General features: G+C 40.0%; 1 protein-coding gene across 5 annotated transcripts in view; it reads right to left on the reverse strand.

Annotated features, from left to right (window-relative positions):
• Positions 1–4,756: 4,756 nt before the first annotated feature.
• ARHGAP6 (Rho GTPase activating protein 6) overlaps positions 4,757–21,123 on the reverse strand; it is a 675,128-nt gene continuing 658,761 nt past the window's right edge. For all 5 annotated transcript variants that reach the window (XM_016424787.2, XM_056808175.1, XM_056808176.1 and 2 more), the window contains exons 11-13: positions 12,208–12,470; positions 8,893–8,973; positions 4,757–6,931 (exon numbers count right to left, since the gene is read on the reverse strand). In XM_016424787.2, the coding sequence (XP_016280273.2) occupies positions 6,201–6,931; positions 8,893–8,973; positions 12,208–12,470 (1,075 nt within the window). In that variant the 3' untranslated portion in view covers positions 4,757–6,200. The remainder of the gene's footprint in view (positions 6,932–8,892; positions 8,974–12,207; positions 12,471–21,123) is intronic.

Below are 21,123 nucleotides of genomic sequence, written 5' to 3' on the forward strand. Positions count from 1 at the left end.
GAAATGAGATGATCAGCCCGTTTAGCTAGTCTATTAGGATGACTCTCTGGCAAGCCATTTTAGATAGAAATGTTAGGACTGTGGGTTGATTACATTTGAGAAAACTATATACAGTGCTTTTAATGATCCAAGCTGCTCCCCATTTCAGAGGCCTATATCCCCCTGTTGCCCCCCCACTTACTAATGTTCTCTTTCTTGTTTATTTGTTCAGTTTTCTCAGTTGTATCCGACTCTTCATGACCCCTTTTGAGGTTTTCTTGGCAAAGACACAGGAATGGTTTGCCATTTCCTTGTCCAGCTCATTTTTCCAGATCAGAATGTTCTCTTAGTGATGCTACATGGCTGCAAGTCTTGGAACATTGCAATCTCCAGAGTCAAAGCTATAGCACTTCCAAAAGGCAGGAGAGAGAGACACACACCTGGTGGTGCCAAGGAAGCAGAATCACCCTTTCAAAGACAGCTTATGTGCAAAAATGACCTGAAGAACATCATCCAGGAAACGAATGCCTGGACTAGGAGATGGGGCCAACATACGGTTGTGATGTGAAGTGGCTGGCCAAAGGGCTTAGGCAATTCCCTCAAAGTGTGAAAGATCCACAGAGAAGCCTCTAGTACATCATGCCAATTGTTTGTGGATGACTAAAAGTGGGACACAAATCTTACAGGATAAGAAGTCATGCATAGGTTTCAATCTTCAACCAAGAAAGAAATACCTCTGGGGCAGGTAGGTGGCTCAGTGGATAGACAGCTGGGCCAAAATGGGGGGTCCTGGGTTCAAATTTGACCCAAGATATTTCCTAGCTGTGTGACCCTGGACAAGTCACTTAACTACAATTACCTAGTTCTTACTGCTCTTTTGCCTTGGAACCGATTCTTGGTATTGGTAAGGGTTTAAAAAAGGAAATATCTATAATGCTGATATCATAGACATGTTAAGTTTTAATTTTTCCTTGCCATTTGTGAGCTTTCTACAGTATTTCAGAAATGTAGAGAATATGCTCTTTAAGCTTGAGGGAACAGGTAAAATAACTTTTAAGGTCTCCTCTCTAAGAACAGAAAGAAACAAGGCAATAATTTATGTAGCACTTTACATTTTACAAATCACTTGCAAGTATATAAATATATTGTTTTATCCTCACAATGACTCGGAGGTAGGTGTTATTTTTATCCCCACTTTACAGATGAGAAAACTAAGGCAGACAGAGGTTTAAGGGTCTTGACCAGGAGTCACACACCTAGCAAGTAAATGAAGTTGGATTTGAACTTGGGTTTTCTTGACTCCAGACAAGGCACTTTATCCACTGCACCTGCCAAGTAGATAGTATGATGGATTTAAAGTCAGAAAAACTTGGCTTTGACTTCAACCTCTGATACCATCTGAGTGACTCTCAGCAAGTCACTCATTTTTTCTGAGTCAATTCTATTGTACCCATCTCACAGAATCATTATGAGGACCAAACACAGTATTTTATCTTTTTAAAAAGCCCTTCCTTTTATGTTTTGGTAACAACTTTGATACAGAAGGGCAAGCAAGGGCTAGGCAATCAGGGTCAAGTGACTTGCCCAGGCTCACACCACTAGATGTGGCTAAGGTTTCATTTGACCCCTGATCCTTTTAACTCCAGGTCTACTCTTCTAGCCACTGTGCCACCTAGCTGCCCTACAACAATATACTTTAAAATGCTTTGCAAGAGGTTCCTTTTAGCTTTCTGGGAAAAGGGGAAATTGATGTTTGGAAGTCACAGTGAACAAATAAAAAACAAACTATACCAATTAAAAATAAAACAATTTAAAAAGTAAATGAAAGAAAAGAGGATACTGAGTAAGCAGCAAGATGTGAAAGAGATTGGGCAGAATTAGTCAATTAGTATGTACAGAAAGGCATGAATGCAGGAAAACAAAGAAAAAAACAAAAAAAAGATACTTTTGGGAACTGAATTCTATGGACTCTCTTCAATAAACAATGATTGTTATTCAATCATTTTCAGACCTGTCTGGCTTTGTGACCCCATTTTGGGGTTTTCTTGGCAAAGATCCTGGACTGGTTTGCCATTTCCTTCCCCTGCTCATTTGACTGATGAGGAAACCAAGGCGAACAGGATTAAGTGACTTGCTTAGGGTCACATAGTCAGTGAGTTTCTGGGGCTAAATTTATATTGAGATTAGTCTTCCTGACTCCAGGTCTGTCACTCTCTCCTAGCTGCTTGTTCATTGAATAAAAACAAAGCTAATAGTTAACATGTTGCTTTGTCTTTTTGGTGGTATAGCCAGATACTCAATTTGAACAAAATGAAGTAAGAGGAGAAGTTGGAGTCAAGAAGGTTAGCTAGAAGGAAGGGAAAAATGGAGGCAGTTAATAATCTCAAGATAAAGTCCTTTCGTTGACCAAAATGAAGAAAAAACATTCATTTGGCAGAGCGAAAGGAGCAGAACCAGGAGAACACTGTACACAGAGATTGACACACTGTGGTACAATCGAATGTAATGGACTTCTGCATTGGTGTCAATGCAGTGTCCCTGAATAATCTGCAGGGATGGAGGAGAAAAAACACAAGCAGAGGACAAAGTGTGGGAGTAAAAACACCGAGGAAAAGCAACTGCCTGACTACAGTGGTTACGGGGACATGACTGAGGAGAGACTCTAAATGAATACTCTAATGCAAATACCAACAACATGGAAATGGGTTCGAATCAAGAACACATGTGATACCCAGTGGAATTGTGCGTCGGCTATGGGAGGGGTGGTGGGAAGGGTGGAGGGGGGGGGAGGAAAAGAAAATGATCTTTGTCTCTAATGAATAATGTTTGGAAATGACCAAATAAAATAATGTTTAAAAAAACATTCATTTGGTGACAGATAATGGATATTCTGAAAAAGGAATGAATACAGTAAACTCACTCTAACTCTTACTTTTTCTAAGAAGACCAATGCCATGTGGAATAAACTCTTATGTTTACCATTTCTATTGTTAAATCTTTTTTCTCTGCTTGTGGCCTTAATTTTATTTTTTTCTGAATCTCTTCCCCCTAAAAATTCTCTATCTATCCCTTTCTACTAGCTCTATTCTTTTGCTTTCAAATAAGTGTAGATTTCCCTAGTTTCAGGAACATTAAAAATGAAAAAGAAAAATCTCTACTTACCCACGTAGTTATCATCTTATTTCTTGCTCCTTGGGCATGGGGGTGAGGGAATGGTCTCCACAGGTTTTTTTCACTTATTAACCATCCATTCCTTAATGTCTAATCACTGTGCTCCATCAAGTAGCTTTTAAAGGTCACCAATGGCTTTTTAATCATCACAATTAATGTCCATTTTTAATTCTCATTTAGTTTTTATTCATTCATTCATTTATTTTTAAAATTTTAATTTTTTTGCTGCATATGACTCTGTTGACTGCTCTAGGCTTAAAGTACTCTGTTCTCCTATAACTAATGACACCACATTCCATTGGTTTCCTTTATATCTCTCTGGCCTATTCCTATTTCATGCACTAGAATTTCTTTTTCCTAATTCTGTAAATTAAGTACTCAGATTGATAGTATCATTTGTTTAGTGAAAGAAAGAACACCGGACCTGGATTCAAGACCAACTTCAAGTTTCTATTCCATTTTTGCTTGTTTTTCAGATTAGGAAGGAAAGGGGGGGGGGTAGGAATGACTAAGAGGAAACTGAGAAAAGTCCCAAGTTAGTGAGAAAATGATAAGAAACTTTTCACCTGAGCAGGCTGGAATAGAATGGAAATCTGTGATGAGTGACAGGGTGGGAAACTCCTCTCAATGATTCAAAAGCACCAGACTCAAACCGTATCCTTGATGACTCAGAACTGGCAGATGTGATTTCTAAGAACCATGTAGTGATCTGGAACTCTGGATATCCAAGCACAAATATCATACATCCCTATATCCATATCCACATGTATATATCATGTATAACACGTGCATATATGTGGCTATGTACACACATATGTGTGTATACATGTTTTATTCCAGACCTATCATCCCATGTGTGTAATAAAGTCCTGAGAAACAATGAGGGTATTTGTGTGTATACATATAGATCACTTGTGAGGGGAGTCCCAATGAACTTTGGTTTTCCTTCCCTTAGTCTTTCTCAGTTTGATGGAGCCTCCCTCCCCCCCCCCAAATTCTTCCTTGAGTCTATTCTGTTGATAAAGCCTGTTTTAATTTAGTTAGGCAACCACCTGGATGAAAGATCCATAGTCTTTAGGGAACTGATGTAGAAACTTTTAGAGACTAAGTGCTCAAACTGCAATCCTCATGCATTACCCCAGACAAAGGAGGGAGGAAGCGCTCCTGTTGGGCTGCTGGGCAGAGGGGTGGGTGATGTGAATATCCTCAGGCACCCATGGAGAGGGGGAAGGGAGTAGCCCTCTCCAATATACTCTGGCATGTGTGCCATAGGTTTGCCAAACACTGCGCTAGGGCTATATTTTTACTCTTTATAGCTTGATAGATGGTGACTAAAGCATGATTTCCCCATGGCAGTACTTTTATTGCTGTTATTTCCCTCTTCCAAGGAAGCATGGCAAGAATGTTTGAGTGGAAGTTTGTTTACTTGCTTTGTGTACTTAAATAATTGAATTTTAATTGTATTTTGCCTTTTTTAGCTATTTCCCAGTAACCTCATATATATATATATATATATGCTCCTTGTTCAATTTGCATGAGCAATTTTCTGGACCTAATATTCCAATTTCTTTTGTGAATTTTCAATGATATCTGATGCCAGAGAATATATAGTTTGCTTAGCTCTTTATTCAAATATGGCACATAGAACTTAAAGACAACATCACTGAAAAAAGTCATCATCTTCAGTAAAATTAAGACTAGCATGTTTTAGAAAAAATTATAATACACTTTCCCCTTATCAAGTGAAAAATTTCATAAAACACTGAAGTAAATTGCCATCTGCTGGTCATGAAATGATTTTGCAGTTACTTGAAAAACACCCAAACATAGTTCACAAAGCAGCCTAAAATCATGGAACTTAGCCTTTGGCATCATGTATATGCAAAAGTGGATTCTTTCAAAGATAATTTGAATACCCAAAGCACTGCATTTATCTAATTATATATATATATATATTTTTTTTTTAATTGCTGAATGCATGTGGAGTAAAAGGAAAAGTCACATTCAGTTGTAATTTGCATATCTTAATTTAGGCTTTAAAATTTTCAGAGTTGGATTCCAGTTTGTGGTTTTGAAAAACACATAAAAATCATACATTATAAATATATAATATATTATATATACTGTTTATATAAAATTGTACTTAATGTAGATTGGGGAGAAGGGCTTTTGAATTATTCTTCCATCTGTTAGGCACGGCCTTACTCTTGACTGATTAGCTCAACAGCTTTTAATGCAATCTAAAAAAATATTTTTATAATGTATCAAATTTTAAATTTTGCTCATAAGCATTTTTGTACCAACCCCCCCCCCCCCCGAAAACATATGTGGTGACTATATAGTTTCCCTAACACACTACTTTTATTATAAAAAATACGGCTTTTCACGGTTCTCTAAATTTAGTGTTTTTCCTCAGGCAGTGACAAAAGGGCTTTCCCCCATTTACAAATGTATATTTAAAAAGCACAGAAACCTGCTTGTGCACACTCTATAGAATTTTGAGGCTTATACTATAAGTGCAGTGATTAAAAAATGAAAACAAAACGCACGTTCATCTGTCCTTTTGTTTTCGGTTTGTGCACATATTGTATATGATTATCATACATAACCCATTACAGAATTTACAATCATCAAAACTGCAGACATATAAATACATTCAGCTACACCAAAGCAATTGATTTTTATCTTACACACAGCCAATGGTGGGCACAACTGTTCAAAATAGATCGTTTTATTTCATTTTCTCCCTTAAAAGCTGGCTATGCATCAGAAGTTTCTTTGTAAATGGACATTTGACAGTGCTATTAAAATCTTTAAAGTGAAAATAGTGTTGACTTTAAAAAAATATTTACATGAACTTTCAAAGTTGGTGTAAAACAAGAAGAATTCACCTGATTGTCCAACAGCATCGTTTTCTTTCTTTTTTCCTACTGGAGGGAAGAACGGACATTCATGGCAGAGTGTGTGTGTGTGTGTGTGTGTGTGTGTGTGTGTGTGTGTGTGTGTGTGTGACAGGGAGAAGGGCTGCAGGAAGTGGTCATACTATGTGGTCATACTAGAGTTTCAGGGAGGGCGTCTGGATTATCAGCGGATAGGAGCTCCCAAATTTGCCATCGCTCCCTTTGCCAATCACGCCAGTCTGGATTTGCTAAGTTTTTACTGTTCTGATCACTGGCTTCAATGGAATAAGCATTGCCCAGTTTTTTCACTGCGTCCTGATTCTCCTGACCCAGGCCCGAGTTGTCAGTGGAGACACTCATCTGTCCTTCCTCCTTGGCCGCAGTCTCGGCACTTTCTTCCGGCCTCCGAAGTCTCCACAACGGTTTGTCTTTGTCGGTGGGCTGCTGAGATGGTGCTGAAACTTGCTTCCCTGGCCCAGGGTAGGGAGGCGGAGGCCTCTGCTCATTTCGGCCACTCTCTGCTACTCTCAGGTACAGAGACTTGGCTCTATTTTGCAACCAAGACCCCTCCGCCGCATCACTCTCAGTGAGGTCTTCCGCGCTACTCAAAGTCAAGTACTGCTCAGATCTCGAAGGAGATTGTTCCGAGCTCCGCCTGCTGCCCGGGATCTGGGGTGTGCTGCAAACTCGAGATACCGGGGCATGGGGCTTGCACTCTGGGATGGTGGCGGTGGTCTGAGTCCTTCGGATGAGCTGCTTCCCGCCGTCCAGTTCGGTGGAGCTACCCTGCCAGCGTGGGCAGTTCAGGGACAGGTTCCCCTGGGAAAGGGAGCACCGCCCTGGACGGAGGAAACTGCTTTCATAAATGTCTCCATAGGAGCCTTAAAATCGGAATAGCAAGAGAAAGAATGTGGACGTATGGTTACAAGGGCGTTCTTTGCTCATCTACCCTTCACCACCCCTTCACTCCCTCCCCCCAACTCTTTCAAACCTAGTCTCTATTAAAAAAAATTTTTTTTTTAACCCTTACTTTCTATCTTAGAACTACCACTGTGTACTGGTTTCAAGGCAGAAAGGCAGAAGAGAGGTAAGGGCTAGGCAATGGGGATTAAGTGACTTGCCCAGGGTCATACAGCTGCGAAGTGTCTGAGGCCAGATTGGAACCCAGGACCTTCTGTCTCTAGGCATGGCTTTCAATACACTGAGCCACCCATCTGCCCCTCAAACACAGTCTCTAGACAGCTTCTACCCAAAGAAACATTTCCTCCTTGTTCAGTCGTGGATGACTCTTAGGGATGCCATCTGGGGTCTTTCTTGGCAAAGACACCATGATTTACCATTTCCTTCTCCAGCTCATTTTACAGAGGAAGAAACTGAGGCAAATTGGGGTTAAGTGACTTGCCCAGGGTTGCATAGTCTCAAACCAAAGAAGAAGAATCACATTTACTGATGAGTATTATTCATTAAGAGGCAGCAGCATGGCACAATACATAAAATTCTGGGTTTGGGTTTGAAAACTAGCACAGATATTTCTTAGTTGTGGGATGCCTCTGTTTGGTTCAGTTTCCTCATCTGTAAAATAGGGAAAATACTAGTACCTTCCTCACAGACTTGCAGTAAAATAATGTATGTCAAGTGTTCTGTCAATCTTAAAATACTCCATAAATACTATTACTGGTCATCAATAATCATTACTGCTGCTTTATCTTTCTGAATGTCCACACTGTACATGATATATAGGGCTAGCCCTGCTATGAAAAATTCAGGAGAATATCTCCCTCTTATTTGACATAATGCTTTTGGAAGTGCCTTTGGCTCTCTGGGCTCCTATTTTTCTTGGAAGAACAGAGCTTTTCCCTCTCAATGTAATGTACAGGATAGCTGGGTAGCATAATGGAGGGATAGAGCTCGAAAAGTAATGGGTAGGCAGTACAATAGATAAAGCACCAGGTCCAACTCCAAGTTGGGAAGACCTGGGTTCAAATCTGATCTCTTTCCAGCTCTGTGATTTTGGGCAAGTCACTTAACCCTAATTGTCCAGCCCTTACTGCTCTTCTGTCTTAGAATTGATACTAAAAAAGCGGGTAAGGCTTTAAAAAAAAAAAGTAACATGTAGGCAAAAAGCACAAGAACATTTTTAGAACCTGGTAACAAGTGAAAGATGAGGTTGGAGAAGGACCAGCCTTCCAGTGCTGGAGAAACCCTTTCTCTCCATTGACGGAGAAATGTCTGGTAGAGAAGGGTAGATTGTAGCATATTACCAATAATGACTTCAGTGCAAAAAATGGCAGATATGGCAGCTATCAGTTTGTTTGACTTAACAGTTTTTCTTGGTTGTAAGGAAGCGTTCAATGTGAACGGGATAGAGGGGAAGGGGCATTGTGTTCAGCATGATCGTGACTTTCAGCTCTTAGAACATTGCCTGGCATAAAGGTGCTAAAAAATGCTTGTTGACTAAAAGACATTCCAAAATCCTTTTTAAAAATAAAAAGTGGCATATCTGGTGGATGTCTGTAACAGACAGACACCTCTAATGCTGCCCTGGAATCCAAAAGACCTCTGTAGATGAAGGCCGCCAAGGTGTTGGGTAGATCTCTGTAGGGTATATGGGAGGTGCATTCATGAGAATGGGTTGATATCTCCACACTAGAGGGAAGATCTTCGTGGGTAAGCTCAAAGAATCATTAAAGTATGCAAGTCAAGCACTCTATGTCTCAAGAAACAACTTATAGATTACTTCTGAATTCAACTAGACTAGAAGCAAATCAACACCCTCACCCTTCCAACGGCCATCAAATCCTACAAAATTTGCCAAAATACTATTTTTAGAATAGCCCCATACCTGTCATTCCTGGGCTTTTGGATCCACTTTTTAATGTTGAATGCCAGGTTCCCCAAATATTGAAGGGTTCCTCTGACACATCTAAGGAAGAGTTAAAGAAAATGTTATAATATGAAGTGATACTGCCAGACAATTAATCAAGATCAGTCAATTAACCAGGACCTATTTCTAAAGAACCTGCTTTAGACAAAGCACCAGATACCACGGAAGGTACAAAATTAGTAGTTAGGTGGCACAGTAAAAAGAGTATTGGACATGTAATAAGGAAGACCTGAGTTTAAATTTTGCCTCAGACATTTTATCAACTATGTGACAATAGATAAGTCACTTAACCTGTCTCAGTCTTACTTTTCCCATCTATAAAATGAGGCTATCACCTACTTTAGAGGGTTATTGTGAAGATCAAATAAAAATGCATTTCAAGTTATTTGTAGACCATAAAGTGCTTGACAAATATTGAATATTACTATTAGGGTATAAGTAATTCTCAAGTAGGAAGCTGGACAGTCTGAGAGATCATAGTATGCCACAAGTCCCTTAAAATGAGTTGGAAACACTAATCTCCCCTGCCCCCTAACTTATCTTTTTCTTAAAATTTAAAAGAAGTCATATTTTTTTCTATAACATAGTTTTCTTTTTAAATTTTGAGTTTCAGATTTTCTCCTTCCCTACCACTTGAAAGGCAGGCAAAATGATATCAATCATACATGTGAAATCATATAAAGCACATTTCCATATTAGCCATATCACAAAAAAGCAAAATAAAAGTGATAAAATTATACTTTAATACTTCAGTTTATACTCAAGAGTCCATCAGTTCTCTCTCTGCAGGTGGATCAATATCTATCTATCTATCTATCTATCTATCTATCTATCTATCTATCTATCTATCTATCTATCTGTCTGTCTGTCTGTCTGTCTGTCTATACATACATTATCATTAGTCCTTTGGAATGGCTTTGATCATTGATCAGAGTAGCCAACTTTCATAGTTGACCATCACTACACCATTGCTGTTACTGTGCATGATGATCTCCTACACATTTATTGACTGGGTATCAGTCCCCATAGGTCTTATCATGCTTTTCTGAACCCATTCCCTTGTCATTTCTTATAGCACATTATAGTATTCCATCACAATCACATGTCAGGACTTATTTAGCCATTCTCCAACTGATGAGCATTGCTTCAATTACCAATTCTCTGCCACCACAAAAAGAGCTTCTATAAATATTTTTGTTTTATTTTTTTTTCTTTGATCTCTGGCCATGTGACTATAGATAAGTCACTTAACTTATCTCAGTCTTACTTTTCCCATCTATAAAATGTGGCTATAGATTGTTTTCTTTTTCCTTTGATCTCTTTAGCTTTTAACTTACCTTTTGGAATGACATTTATTAAGAAAATTCTCATTTCATTTGCATGGAAATATTGGACAGACTTTGTTGATTTCATTATGGGGTTAGAACCTAATCACAAATTTGGGTTCTTGGAATATTAAAGACTTTAAAAATAATAGCAGATGATCACATGGTTTGATGGGGATATGATTAGGGATGTAGACTCTAAATGATCAAACTAGTGCAAATACTAATAATATGGAAATAGCCAGTGGAATTGGTGGTAGCTATGGGAGGGGGTTGGGAAAGAACATGAATCATGTAACCATGAAAAAATGTTCTTAATCAATTAAATAAAAATTTAAAAAATAATAATAACCATAGCAGAATTCCTATAGTATTGTGTTTCTGAATGAGATCCCCCCCCAAAAAGATGTTATAACTATTAGTTGACAGTACTTGTTCTATTCTGTTCCTTCCAGCTTTTTAAAATACGATTTCCTCTAGGTTATACATAGAAAATATAATCTGTCTTCTTCATCCTATCCAGCCATCTAGTTGCCAGCCCTTGACTTAGAATAGGACCCAGCTAGCACTGATATCTTGCCATCTGACCCACTGTCACTTGACCCTTGCCACCAGTCTTCCAGCCTATCTAGTCACCCTGGATTTCTTTGTGTGGAAGTTCCCTCTTTAAACTTTCTTCACCCAGGATTTATGTGACACTGCTTTGTCAGGGTGGTTCTCTTTCTCCCTAACTAATTGATGCTTCCCAGTATCCTCTAGGTGATCATCATCCATTCATACATATGTCACACATTTAAACATATGTATATCCTACAGATATATATATATGTCCAAGAGTCTTTCCTCTTTCCCCCCTATATTTACTCCTGGGTTCTCATTACCATTCACTGATAGAAAACTATAATCTCTATACAGAGGACTCTCAAATCTGTATATCCAGTTCTAGTTCTCTTCTTCTCTTGAATTCCAGCTTTGCATCCCTAGCTACCCTAACTAGGTCACATTTCCCCGAATGTCCTATATTTTTGTTGTTACTAGTGCTATTTAAGCCTTTCAGTCATGTCCATCTCATTGTGTTGCCATTTGGGATTTTGTTGGCAAAGATTCTGAAGTGGTTTGCCATTTCCCTCTCTAGCTCATTTTACAGATGAGGAAACTGAGGCCAACAGGGTTAAGTGACTTGCCCAGGATCATATAGCTAGTAGGTATCTGAAGCCAGATTTGAACTCAAGAAGATGAGTCTTTCTGTCTTCAGACCTGATGGCCAGTTGGATGTCCCACAGGCATCTCACACTCACTGCCTATTCATGGAGTCTAGGACATATATACCTAATATGTAACTCTTTATTGATTGATTGATTGATTTTAAACTGTTACCTTCTGTCTTAGAATAAATACTGTGCATTGGTTCCAAGGCAGAAGAGTGGTAAGGGCAGGGAAATGGAGGATTAAGTGACTTGCCCAAAAGCATACAGCGGGGAAATGTCTGAGGCCAGATTTGAACCCAGGACTTCCTATCTCTAGGCTTGGCTTGCTTTCAATCCGTTGAGCCACCCAGCTGCCCCCTGTAATCCTTTAGAGTAAGCAAACAGTGAAGCATAATGAAAGGTAGACTATGATGTGAATAGAAGGAAGATGGAGAACACTAGGAGAAGCTGAAGAATATCCACAATATCTGGCACAACAGAAACTCAGCCACTGAAACCAATGATTGAGGATTTATAAACTCGTTGTGAAGGGAGAAAAAAGAGTAAACCAAAGCGCATCTCTGAAGAGGACAGACAATGTGTGGCTACACCAACACACTTTCATGGCCTGAGGATGGATGAGGGCGGGCTCTGGCGGTGTCCGAGGCCGTGGGATCACCCGAAGATCCCTCTCTGCTACAGGTTAAGGGACTACTTTGGGGCGATCAGAGGCTCATCTCGGCCAATCAGGCCATACATACCTTTTCCAGCCCACAGTCCAGGAGAACTTTCTCGTGATTTCGACTGCAAGTGGCCAACCAACATGTACTGTTCAGGCACCTTGTACAGCTTCTCTGAACCCAGGGCAATGTCTTCTTGCATAGCCAGCAACGAGCGTTCGGACAGCACTGGGGAGTTATTATCATAAGGGGAGACGTCTCCGCTTGAGGCTTTGTTGGAGTCGGTGGATGAATGTCTCCCTTCCGTGGACAAGGAACCCTCTGATCTCCGCAGGTGGGGGCTTCTGCCAGGAGGAAGTCATTAGACAGTGTTAACGATCGAGCATCAGAATCGTCCTCGGGACAAAAAGCTACGCCGACAATGGGAAAGGAACACACGAACACGGTGCTGGAACCAAATACCACTGAAATGATGGCAACACTTTTCTATGAAGTCGTTTCCATGTAATGGTCGCCAGAGGGCAGTACAACTCAACAGATGTTGCAATAAAACACCGACCAAGAAGGAGGGGGAAAGGAAAGAGGAGACACAATCAGAAATGGATTCCTACATAATCCTGACCCCTTTGTACTGGAGAAGTCCTGACCAGGCCGGTCGGTCTTTTGTCTATTTCTACAGCAAAGCCTTGGCTGTAAGTCTCATTGCAGAAAAGGGGCGCTCTAGCCCTGGAAAGTGACCAGTTTTACCTTCTCCACCACAAACAATGATTTTTTTTTTTAATCCAAGCTAACTTCCTTTCAGATAGAACAATTTACATGACGTGTACTTCTCTTTGAAATGAAGCTATTTAAATCATGTTTCCCCAAGCTCTGGGTGGAACAAATACGCAGGGTACCAGTATTGTTTTCCTGTCATATTTCTGGGGAGAGAAGACCCTGCGTGCCACCAGCCCGCTGCTGCGCCATTTTGGAAATTGATCTAAAATGTGTTTCTTGAGATGAGGGCTTTTCATAAGCTCTGTAATACATACTATTAGCACAATCTAAAATATGACATATGTGCATGTACCGATTATGAAAATGTGGCACACACGACACTGAGAAAATGTAAGCAGGACACAAAAACAAGAACTTCCAGAACATCAATGGTCTTACCTTGAATAATCTGTTATTTTCTACCCTCCTCAATACCGTGTCCCTGATAATATCTTAAAGGGAAATTATCACAGATTGATAAAGAAGCGGAAAAACTAACCCTGTTTCTCCCCATTCACCATCCCCCCTGGCCGTTCTTTCCATGTTTTGGTCTGATTTTCAAAATACATGATTATTTTTTATTATAAAAAAGAAAGGTAAATACTTGCAAACCAGCACAGCCTAGTAATCCCGAGTCACCCAGAATAGCGCAAGATGGAGGAAAACAGCCCAGTCAAGAAGACCTTTTCAGTGTCAAATTGCCAGCAGTTCTTATTAGCCATAATAAATGTGGGGTTTTTTCCTTCTCTAGTCTAAGTGTTTGTGAGATACTTCACCTATCCCTGAAATATTAAGGAACTCAAAAGTGTTGTGCTAAAAGGGCATTTACTGCCCACTCAGGAATCATAAATTCCCCCTTTGTATCTTTGATACTGATGTCAGATGATTTACGTAGCAAAGAACCATAGGAAAATTCTGAATTATTTCTCAGATCTTGGAAGAGTTTGAGAAAAGAAAGAAACTTAAGATTCTTCCCTGAAAATGGGAAAACAAACAAATAAAACAAATGAAAAATAAACCCTGAATGCTCACTTAATTAACAGCAAACAGCTCTGCTGCTTTCATTTTATCACGTCCATTTTGAGGGAGTCCTGAACAAGAATGTTTCTAGTTACTGAAGAGAAAGTCCATTGTCTACCCGGTTCTATACATTGGACTTGGAATCTGAAAACTTGGGTTTGAGTTCCAGGGTGAGTGATTAAGCTTCCTCCTTGGTTTTGGTAAGGATCAAAGGAAATTATGTATCCCAAATTATAGGCAGCTAGGTGCTGCAGTGGATAGAGCACCAGATTTGGAGTCAGGAAGACTTGAGTTCAAATCCAGCCTCAGACACTTACTTAGGTGACTGTGGCCAAATCACTTAACCCTGTTTGTCTCAGTTTCCTCATGTGGAAAATGAGCTGCAGAAGGAAATGCCAAAACATTCCAGAATCTTTGCCAAGAAAACCCTAATTGGGGTTACAGTGTCAGACATGACTGAACAACAATAATAATCCAAAATGTTTTGTAAACTCTAAAGTACCAGTAAATGTAAGGTATTTTTTATGCCTTCATCACCTTTTGTGCATACTTTTTGGAATATTTTTTTCTGATGGTCCCTCAGTCCATATTTCTAACATCATCCCTAGAAGAAGCACAATCCTATGGTTTTATAAGACACACAGATTCACTCATGCCATGCCCATATCCTAAAACATGGACTTTAAGTTTCTGAGGAGACAGGGTGGTACAACGAAAAGAGTACTGGTCTTGGAGAACCTGGGTTCAAATCTTGTCTCTGATGCTTACTATCTGTAGTCACTCAACTTCCCTATGACTTAGTTTTCTCATCTGTAGTATGACCCTAGCATTCGTGAATTTCCCCCCAATATTTTGATAGCTAGCAAATATATCAATATAGTAACATAAAATAATCAATATAATTTATTTCCTTTGTTATCCTACGTATTATATTTTATGCACTTAAGAAATTCTTTTGAGAAGGGATCTATAGGCTTCCTCAGACCACCAATGGGGGCCACAATGTAAAAGTGATTAAGAACTCTTGCACTAGATTATAATCTGGGACCTCTTCCATTAACCTATGATGATTCTTCACTATTATTATCTATATAGTTGAAGGAAAAAGGAGTGAAGTTGGAAAATAGCTTCTTAATTCCAATCTCGGGTTTTAAGACCAGGAACCACTGTAGCTTTTGGCCCGTCTCTGCCCAACTACTTTAACAAAAAATTAATTAATTAAATTTAAAAAGAGTCATTAACCAAATTTGAACTGAGTGATTCAAACCTGGTGCTGACACCATGGATAAAGCACCAAGAACTCTAAGCTCCTAGATACTAGCTGCTTCCCTCTAGGCATAGCTGCGATTGCTGCTCTTATTCTCACTGACAAAGACGGTGGTGATTAGTTGGGGCTCCAGTATTCTAGCTCATACAGGAACAGGATGATGGGGCTCGTAATTAAAGAATTGGCATTGACATGAGGTTGATGCCTGGCCAGGCTTCTAATGTAGCTGAGGGATAGTGGTGGCCCCATCTGGATCTCTTACTTCTAGATTAATGCACAGAAAGAATTTTTGGTTACATTATTCAAACCCACACAGCATATTTCAATGGAATTGCAACCAAATTGCCATATTTTATATAATTAAAACTCTGAACATGATAAGTTTGAATACATGCAACTACTTTAGGGGATTCATAATTCTCACCAGTTAGGACCTGGCTATAATAGATAGTCATATAAAAAGGAAGGAATAGGGGCAGCTCAGGGGATAGAGAGCCAAGCCTGGAGTCAGGAGGACCTGGGTTCAAATCTGGCCTCAAACACTTCCTAGCTGTATGACCCTGGGCAAGTCATTTCTGCCTTGGAGCCAATACTTAATTGGAATTGATTCTAAGACAGTAGATAAGGGTTAAAAAAAAGGAGGGGGGTAGAGTTGCTGACTACTTTCTTTCACAATCTAAAAAAACTAAAGTTAAATTAGCAGGCATGTCTTGGCAATAGGCAGTTGTGGAGAGGAAGGCAATGTGAGTTCTCATGGCATAATTGGCTTTGTAAAATCAGAGTATATTAATCGCCTTTGCATCCCTACCACAGGCCCTGTTTGGCATATGGTTAGCTGGGTGATGGGATGAAAAACATGCCCTTGTGGTGTAATAGAATCAAACATGTTCAACTGGTTTAGCAAAATATATTGACAACCAGTGGAGATAACCATTGTTATATTTGCTAAAGGTTAGCCATTATTAGGGCTTTGCTTTGAGACTTCACTGAATTTGTTGTTGTGAGTCATTTCAGCGGCGACCCCATTTGGGGTTTTCTTGGCAGAGATGCCTGAGTGGTTTTCTATTTCCTTCTCCAACACTTTTTACAGATGAGGAAACTGAGGCAAATAGGGTGAAGTGACAGCCCATAAATAACGGAAGCTAGATTTGATCTTATGTCTTCCTGAGTCCAGGCTTAGGGCTCTATCCACTTTACCACCTATCTTCTCCCCATTGAATTACTGTGAGGCTAGATCAGTGATGGTGAACCTTTTAGAGATGGTCCTGCCCTCATCCCTCCCCTCCCCCCGACTGAGTGCTGTGCCTCCCCTGCTAGAAACCATGTGCTGTGCCCCCCATCTTACCCCACACAGATGAGGGAGAAAGAGCTCCCATTGGGCTGCTGGGCAGAGGGGCAGGTCCTATGAAAAATGTCCTCAGCTCAGATGGAGAGGGGCCCAAGCACTCCATTCCCGTTCAGCTCTGCCCCCTGTGAGCCACTCACCTCACCCACTGTGTGCTCCCATTGGGCTGCTGGGCAGAGAGATGGGGTTGTGAAAAAAATGTCATGAGGCACAGTGGAGAGGGGGAAGGAGGCAGCTCCACCAGAGTTCCTCTGCCTCTCTAGTAATGAGAGAGTACTCTGCATGCCATCTTTGGCACTTGTGCCATAGATGTACCATCACTGGTCTAGATAATAATGATAATAACTAATATTTATGTAGTACTTACTATGTGCCAGGCATTGTGCTAAGCACAATGATTCATTTGATTCTTACCACTCTAGGAGAAAGGTACTATTATTATCCCCATTTCACAGATGAGAAAAGCAAGGCAGAGGTTAAATGACTTGCCCAGAGTCACATAGTGAGTAAGTATTTAAGAAGAGACTTGAACTCAGGTCTTCCTGACTCCAGGTTCCTCATTGCTATTACCTTGGCCATTATGGTGCCTTGAATGCATTCTATTGCCCCTCAGAAGAATGTAAGCTACCTAAGGACAAGCCTTTTGTTGTTGTTGTCTAGTCATTGTATCCCCAACACTTGTCATAAGATTCTATACATAGTAGGCATTTCATAAATGTTTCTTAGATTGGATTGTTTTCAATTTTGAAACTTTCCAAAGGATAATTTCTTTAGAAGTTAAGGACTTAAAATAACTGCCAAAGTCCTTTCACATTTGTGATCTCACCTTCTCTTCTAATACCTATTGTAAGCTAATTATGGTAGGCATTATTATCCCATTTGGCAGATGAGAAAAATGAGACACAGAAATGATGAGAATAACTTGCCTGAGGTGGTATGTAATATAAATGTCTATTCCACTGACTTCCATTGATTCAAGAAAGAGAATGTTACTAACACTGAGGGATTCTATACAAAAAGGGACAGGCAGTATGTTGTTAAGGAAAAAGCCATTGACTGACAATCAGGAGACCCTACTACACCCAAGTTCATCTCTTTTTATGGGACATTGGCAAATAACTTTGTTTCTCTGGGCCTCAGTTTCTTCATTTGTAAAACCAAGATTTTGAACTTGATGAGCACTAAAGTTCCTTCCAACTGCAAAGTGTGATTCTATGAAACATGCTAGCAGTTCAAATGTAGAGTAGTTCTTTAGTTTTTTAACTCTGAAAAAAAAAGGCAGAATTAAAAATTCTTTTAAAAATTTTGTTCAAATTAGGTGAAAGGGCAGGGCAATGAGGAACACAAATCTTATATAATTAAAACATGGAAGGCAATACAAAATATGGGGAAAAAATCTTGACTCTAAAAACCCAGAGAACAACCAAAAAAAAATATGAACGAGCCAAGAAGTTGATTAAAAACACAGAAGAACTGGCTGACCCAAAGCAAAAGAACTTTAGCAGCCTGGACAAGTTAGCATCAAGAGTCAGCTCAGAAGTATTTTTTTTTTTAACTATTAACTTCTGCCTTAGAATCAATACTATTTCTAAGGCAGAAGAGTGGTAAAGGCTAGGCAATGGGGGTTAAGTGACTTGCCCAAGGTCATCCAGCTGGGAAGTGTCTGCGGCCACATTTGTACCCAGAACCTCCCATCTCTAAGCCTGGCTCTCAATCCACTGAGCCACCCAGCTGCCCCCTCAGAAGTATTCCTGAATACTTCCTCATTACCTCCATACAGGCTCCTAAACCAAACAGGTAATCTTGGGTTGTTCATGGAACCTTCTAGCAAATGGTGGTTCCTAATATCCCAATGGACACCCTCTGTCCAAATTAGGAAATCTAGAGGATGTGAGAAAATGGTGCCCCTTTTGGAAAATAGCTGAGAGATCAAATTAACATGCTACCCTGACTTCTCTCCTCAGAAGCAAAACTGTCCCTGAGAAGTCTGACTTGACTTCAGTCTCAGGGAGCAACAGGAAATGACTTTCCAGTTGCAAGTCCAGGAGGACAACGAGCACCACTGTGGGAGTCCCTTGGACTTTTTTTTTAAGAGGAAATTTGTTTTAGTCAGCAGGGTTATTGCTAGAGAGCGAGGGATCCTAATCCTTTCTTTAATTTGCCTCTCTCTGGGAAGGACTCGTCTATGTTCAGACTAAACACTTCTTTGGTAGGCTAAGTTAGCCTTGGATTTTGTTGTCGTTTGCTACCACAGAAGGAAGATAGGCTGCCAATGACATTCGAACCAAGCCCACTAGGATGCCACCATTTGCAGCCTCAGCTAACTGGATCAAGACTGAATGAGCATGGAGACCAAATAGCACGCTCACCCTTAGCGTGATCCCTCCAGGTCAGGGTGTAAACACGCTGGTAGAGAACTGTGGGCAAGCTTGCACCGCAGCGGGGAGTATAGTACTTGTTCTGTGAATAAACGGAAAACTTCGGTTCAATTCCCCAAAGGCTGCCAATGGAGCACCGTGCCAACCTTCCCCGAAAAGAGATACCCAGAGCTCTAGTATCTGTACCGCGCTGTGATGCTGTAGTTTAGTCATTCAGCTGATAAGCCCCTCTCTCCGGGACCCTAAATGGACATAACCGCGTCTTTGACACTCTGGACTGGACTGTGGAAATGTGGAAAGAGTGCCCCGCGCCCACCGCAGCAGCTTCCAGCTTACTGAGGATTTCCAGCTAATTATGCACAAGTTTGTATGAACATCCCTTTGTGCAACGTCCCCAGGGTCTGTGCCCAAAGGAGACGGAGACATCTTTAACTTTTCTACAGTCCTGTCGATGATGCCTCACGTTAAGCAGACAATGAACCTTCCTGCCCTAATGGGCAACAGAGTCAGACCTGGTGGCTTAGTTGGTCAAGGATTTTAATCTAATTCTATTCCTGACTAATTTGTAATCCTAAATCATCACTCACTTTATTTCTGACAGGGGAGTATAAAAGGCAATTAATTTATTTTTTTAAAGATTACTTATTAAAATGGGTATTGTTTCATAGTTCTTATAAAGAATGTCCCAAATCACTCTTAGAAGGTTCTCTTTGGAATTTGCATTTTTTTCCTATGCCTTTCACAGAACGGACATTCATACCCTTATTAAACTTGTCAGTATAGACCTCCCTATTTCATATTATTTCTACAGTGGCTTTAAAAAAATACTCTACCTTCTGTCTTAGTATCGATGCTAAGAAAGAAGAGGGATAAGGGGGAGGCAAGGCCTTCTGTCTTGGAGCCAATTCTGTGTATTGGCTCCAAGGCAGAAGAATGGTAAAGACTAGGCAATGGGGGTCAAGTGACTTGCCCAGGGTCACACAGCTGGGAAGGGTCTGAGGCCAGATTTGAACCCAGGTCTTCTTTTCCTGATTCTAGACCTGTGCTCTTTATCTACTATGCTCACTAGCTATCCCAAGTGTTTTGTTTTTTAAATTAAATTGTACACTAAAACTTTCTCAGAGGAAAGACTTTTTTGACTCAACACTTTTCATTTTTATGGAGTTGATGACAATTTACACATAGTGGATATACGTGCTCTGAGTTGCCTTGATGACAAGAAGTAGTACAAAATATATCAGACATAATCATTACAATTAGAAAAGTGGGTGAGCCAGTCATATTGCACTAATGTTCAAGACATATAAAAATATTCAAAGAAAAGCCTCTTGTGCTTAGATTGATGGAAGCATAAAGACCAAGAATCATACAAGCAGGTCATAGAGTTGAGGAGCTAAAAACTGACAGAGGTGGTGCCCATGAGATCAGAGATCCGTCAAAGTGAGTCTTTCCTCTCCGGTAATCTAGGATAGGGTGACCAGTAAAACACAACTCTTGAAGTCAAAGAGACTCCCCCAAGTGTCCTGCAATACTTCAAAGACCCATGATCTTATCATCACACTACTTAATGCTCTCTCTACTGCTGCAAATAACCCTTTTACAGCTTTGGAAATGGTCTTTGTGAGTTGCTGTAGTCAAAAACCAAACCCAAACCCAAACCTATCATCTGCCAGTCAACTGTGGTCATGAACCTCTTAAAACTTAGCTAGATTTCTTTTTGGAAATCGAGAGAATGTCCCCAGGACCATATCTAAAGCCTTTTCAACTCAATAGGTCCTGCTGGAATTTGTGTTTTTCAGACCTGGAAATTCAGCCACCCTCATGCTATAATAACACAACAGAGAAGAAATTTAGTGGAGACACTGTCTACTAAGATGGTAAAATCATACTTTCATTTTTTAAAAACTTTCTGTTATCTTTGTAACTTTACATAAGTGGATCTCTCTCTCTTTTCCTCTCTTTCTCTGTCTCTCCACAATTAACTGACAATAGCCACAGTTAGCAGCACCAATGTTTAAGTTCTCTTTTTCTCATCTAAGTTCTTAAAAGAAAGATAAAAATTGATTTGATTTTTTAAAAGCATCAAATTGGAGAAATTAAGTTTGAGAATCAGGATATCATCAGCTCAACTGAAGAATTATACCAACATGCTAAGTATTATACATGACCTTTTAACTTTGGTTAGATATCTTACAGAAAGTAAATAGTTATTTTGGAGGAAAACATTTCAG

This window comes from Monodelphis domestica, chromosome 8 (assembly GCF_027887165.1).
Source record: "Monodelphis domestica isolate mMonDom1 chromosome 8, mMonDom1.pri, whole genome shotgun sequence".
Lineage (NCBI taxonomy): Eukaryota > Metazoa > Chordata > Mammalia > Didelphimorphia > Didelphidae > Monodelphis > Monodelphis domestica.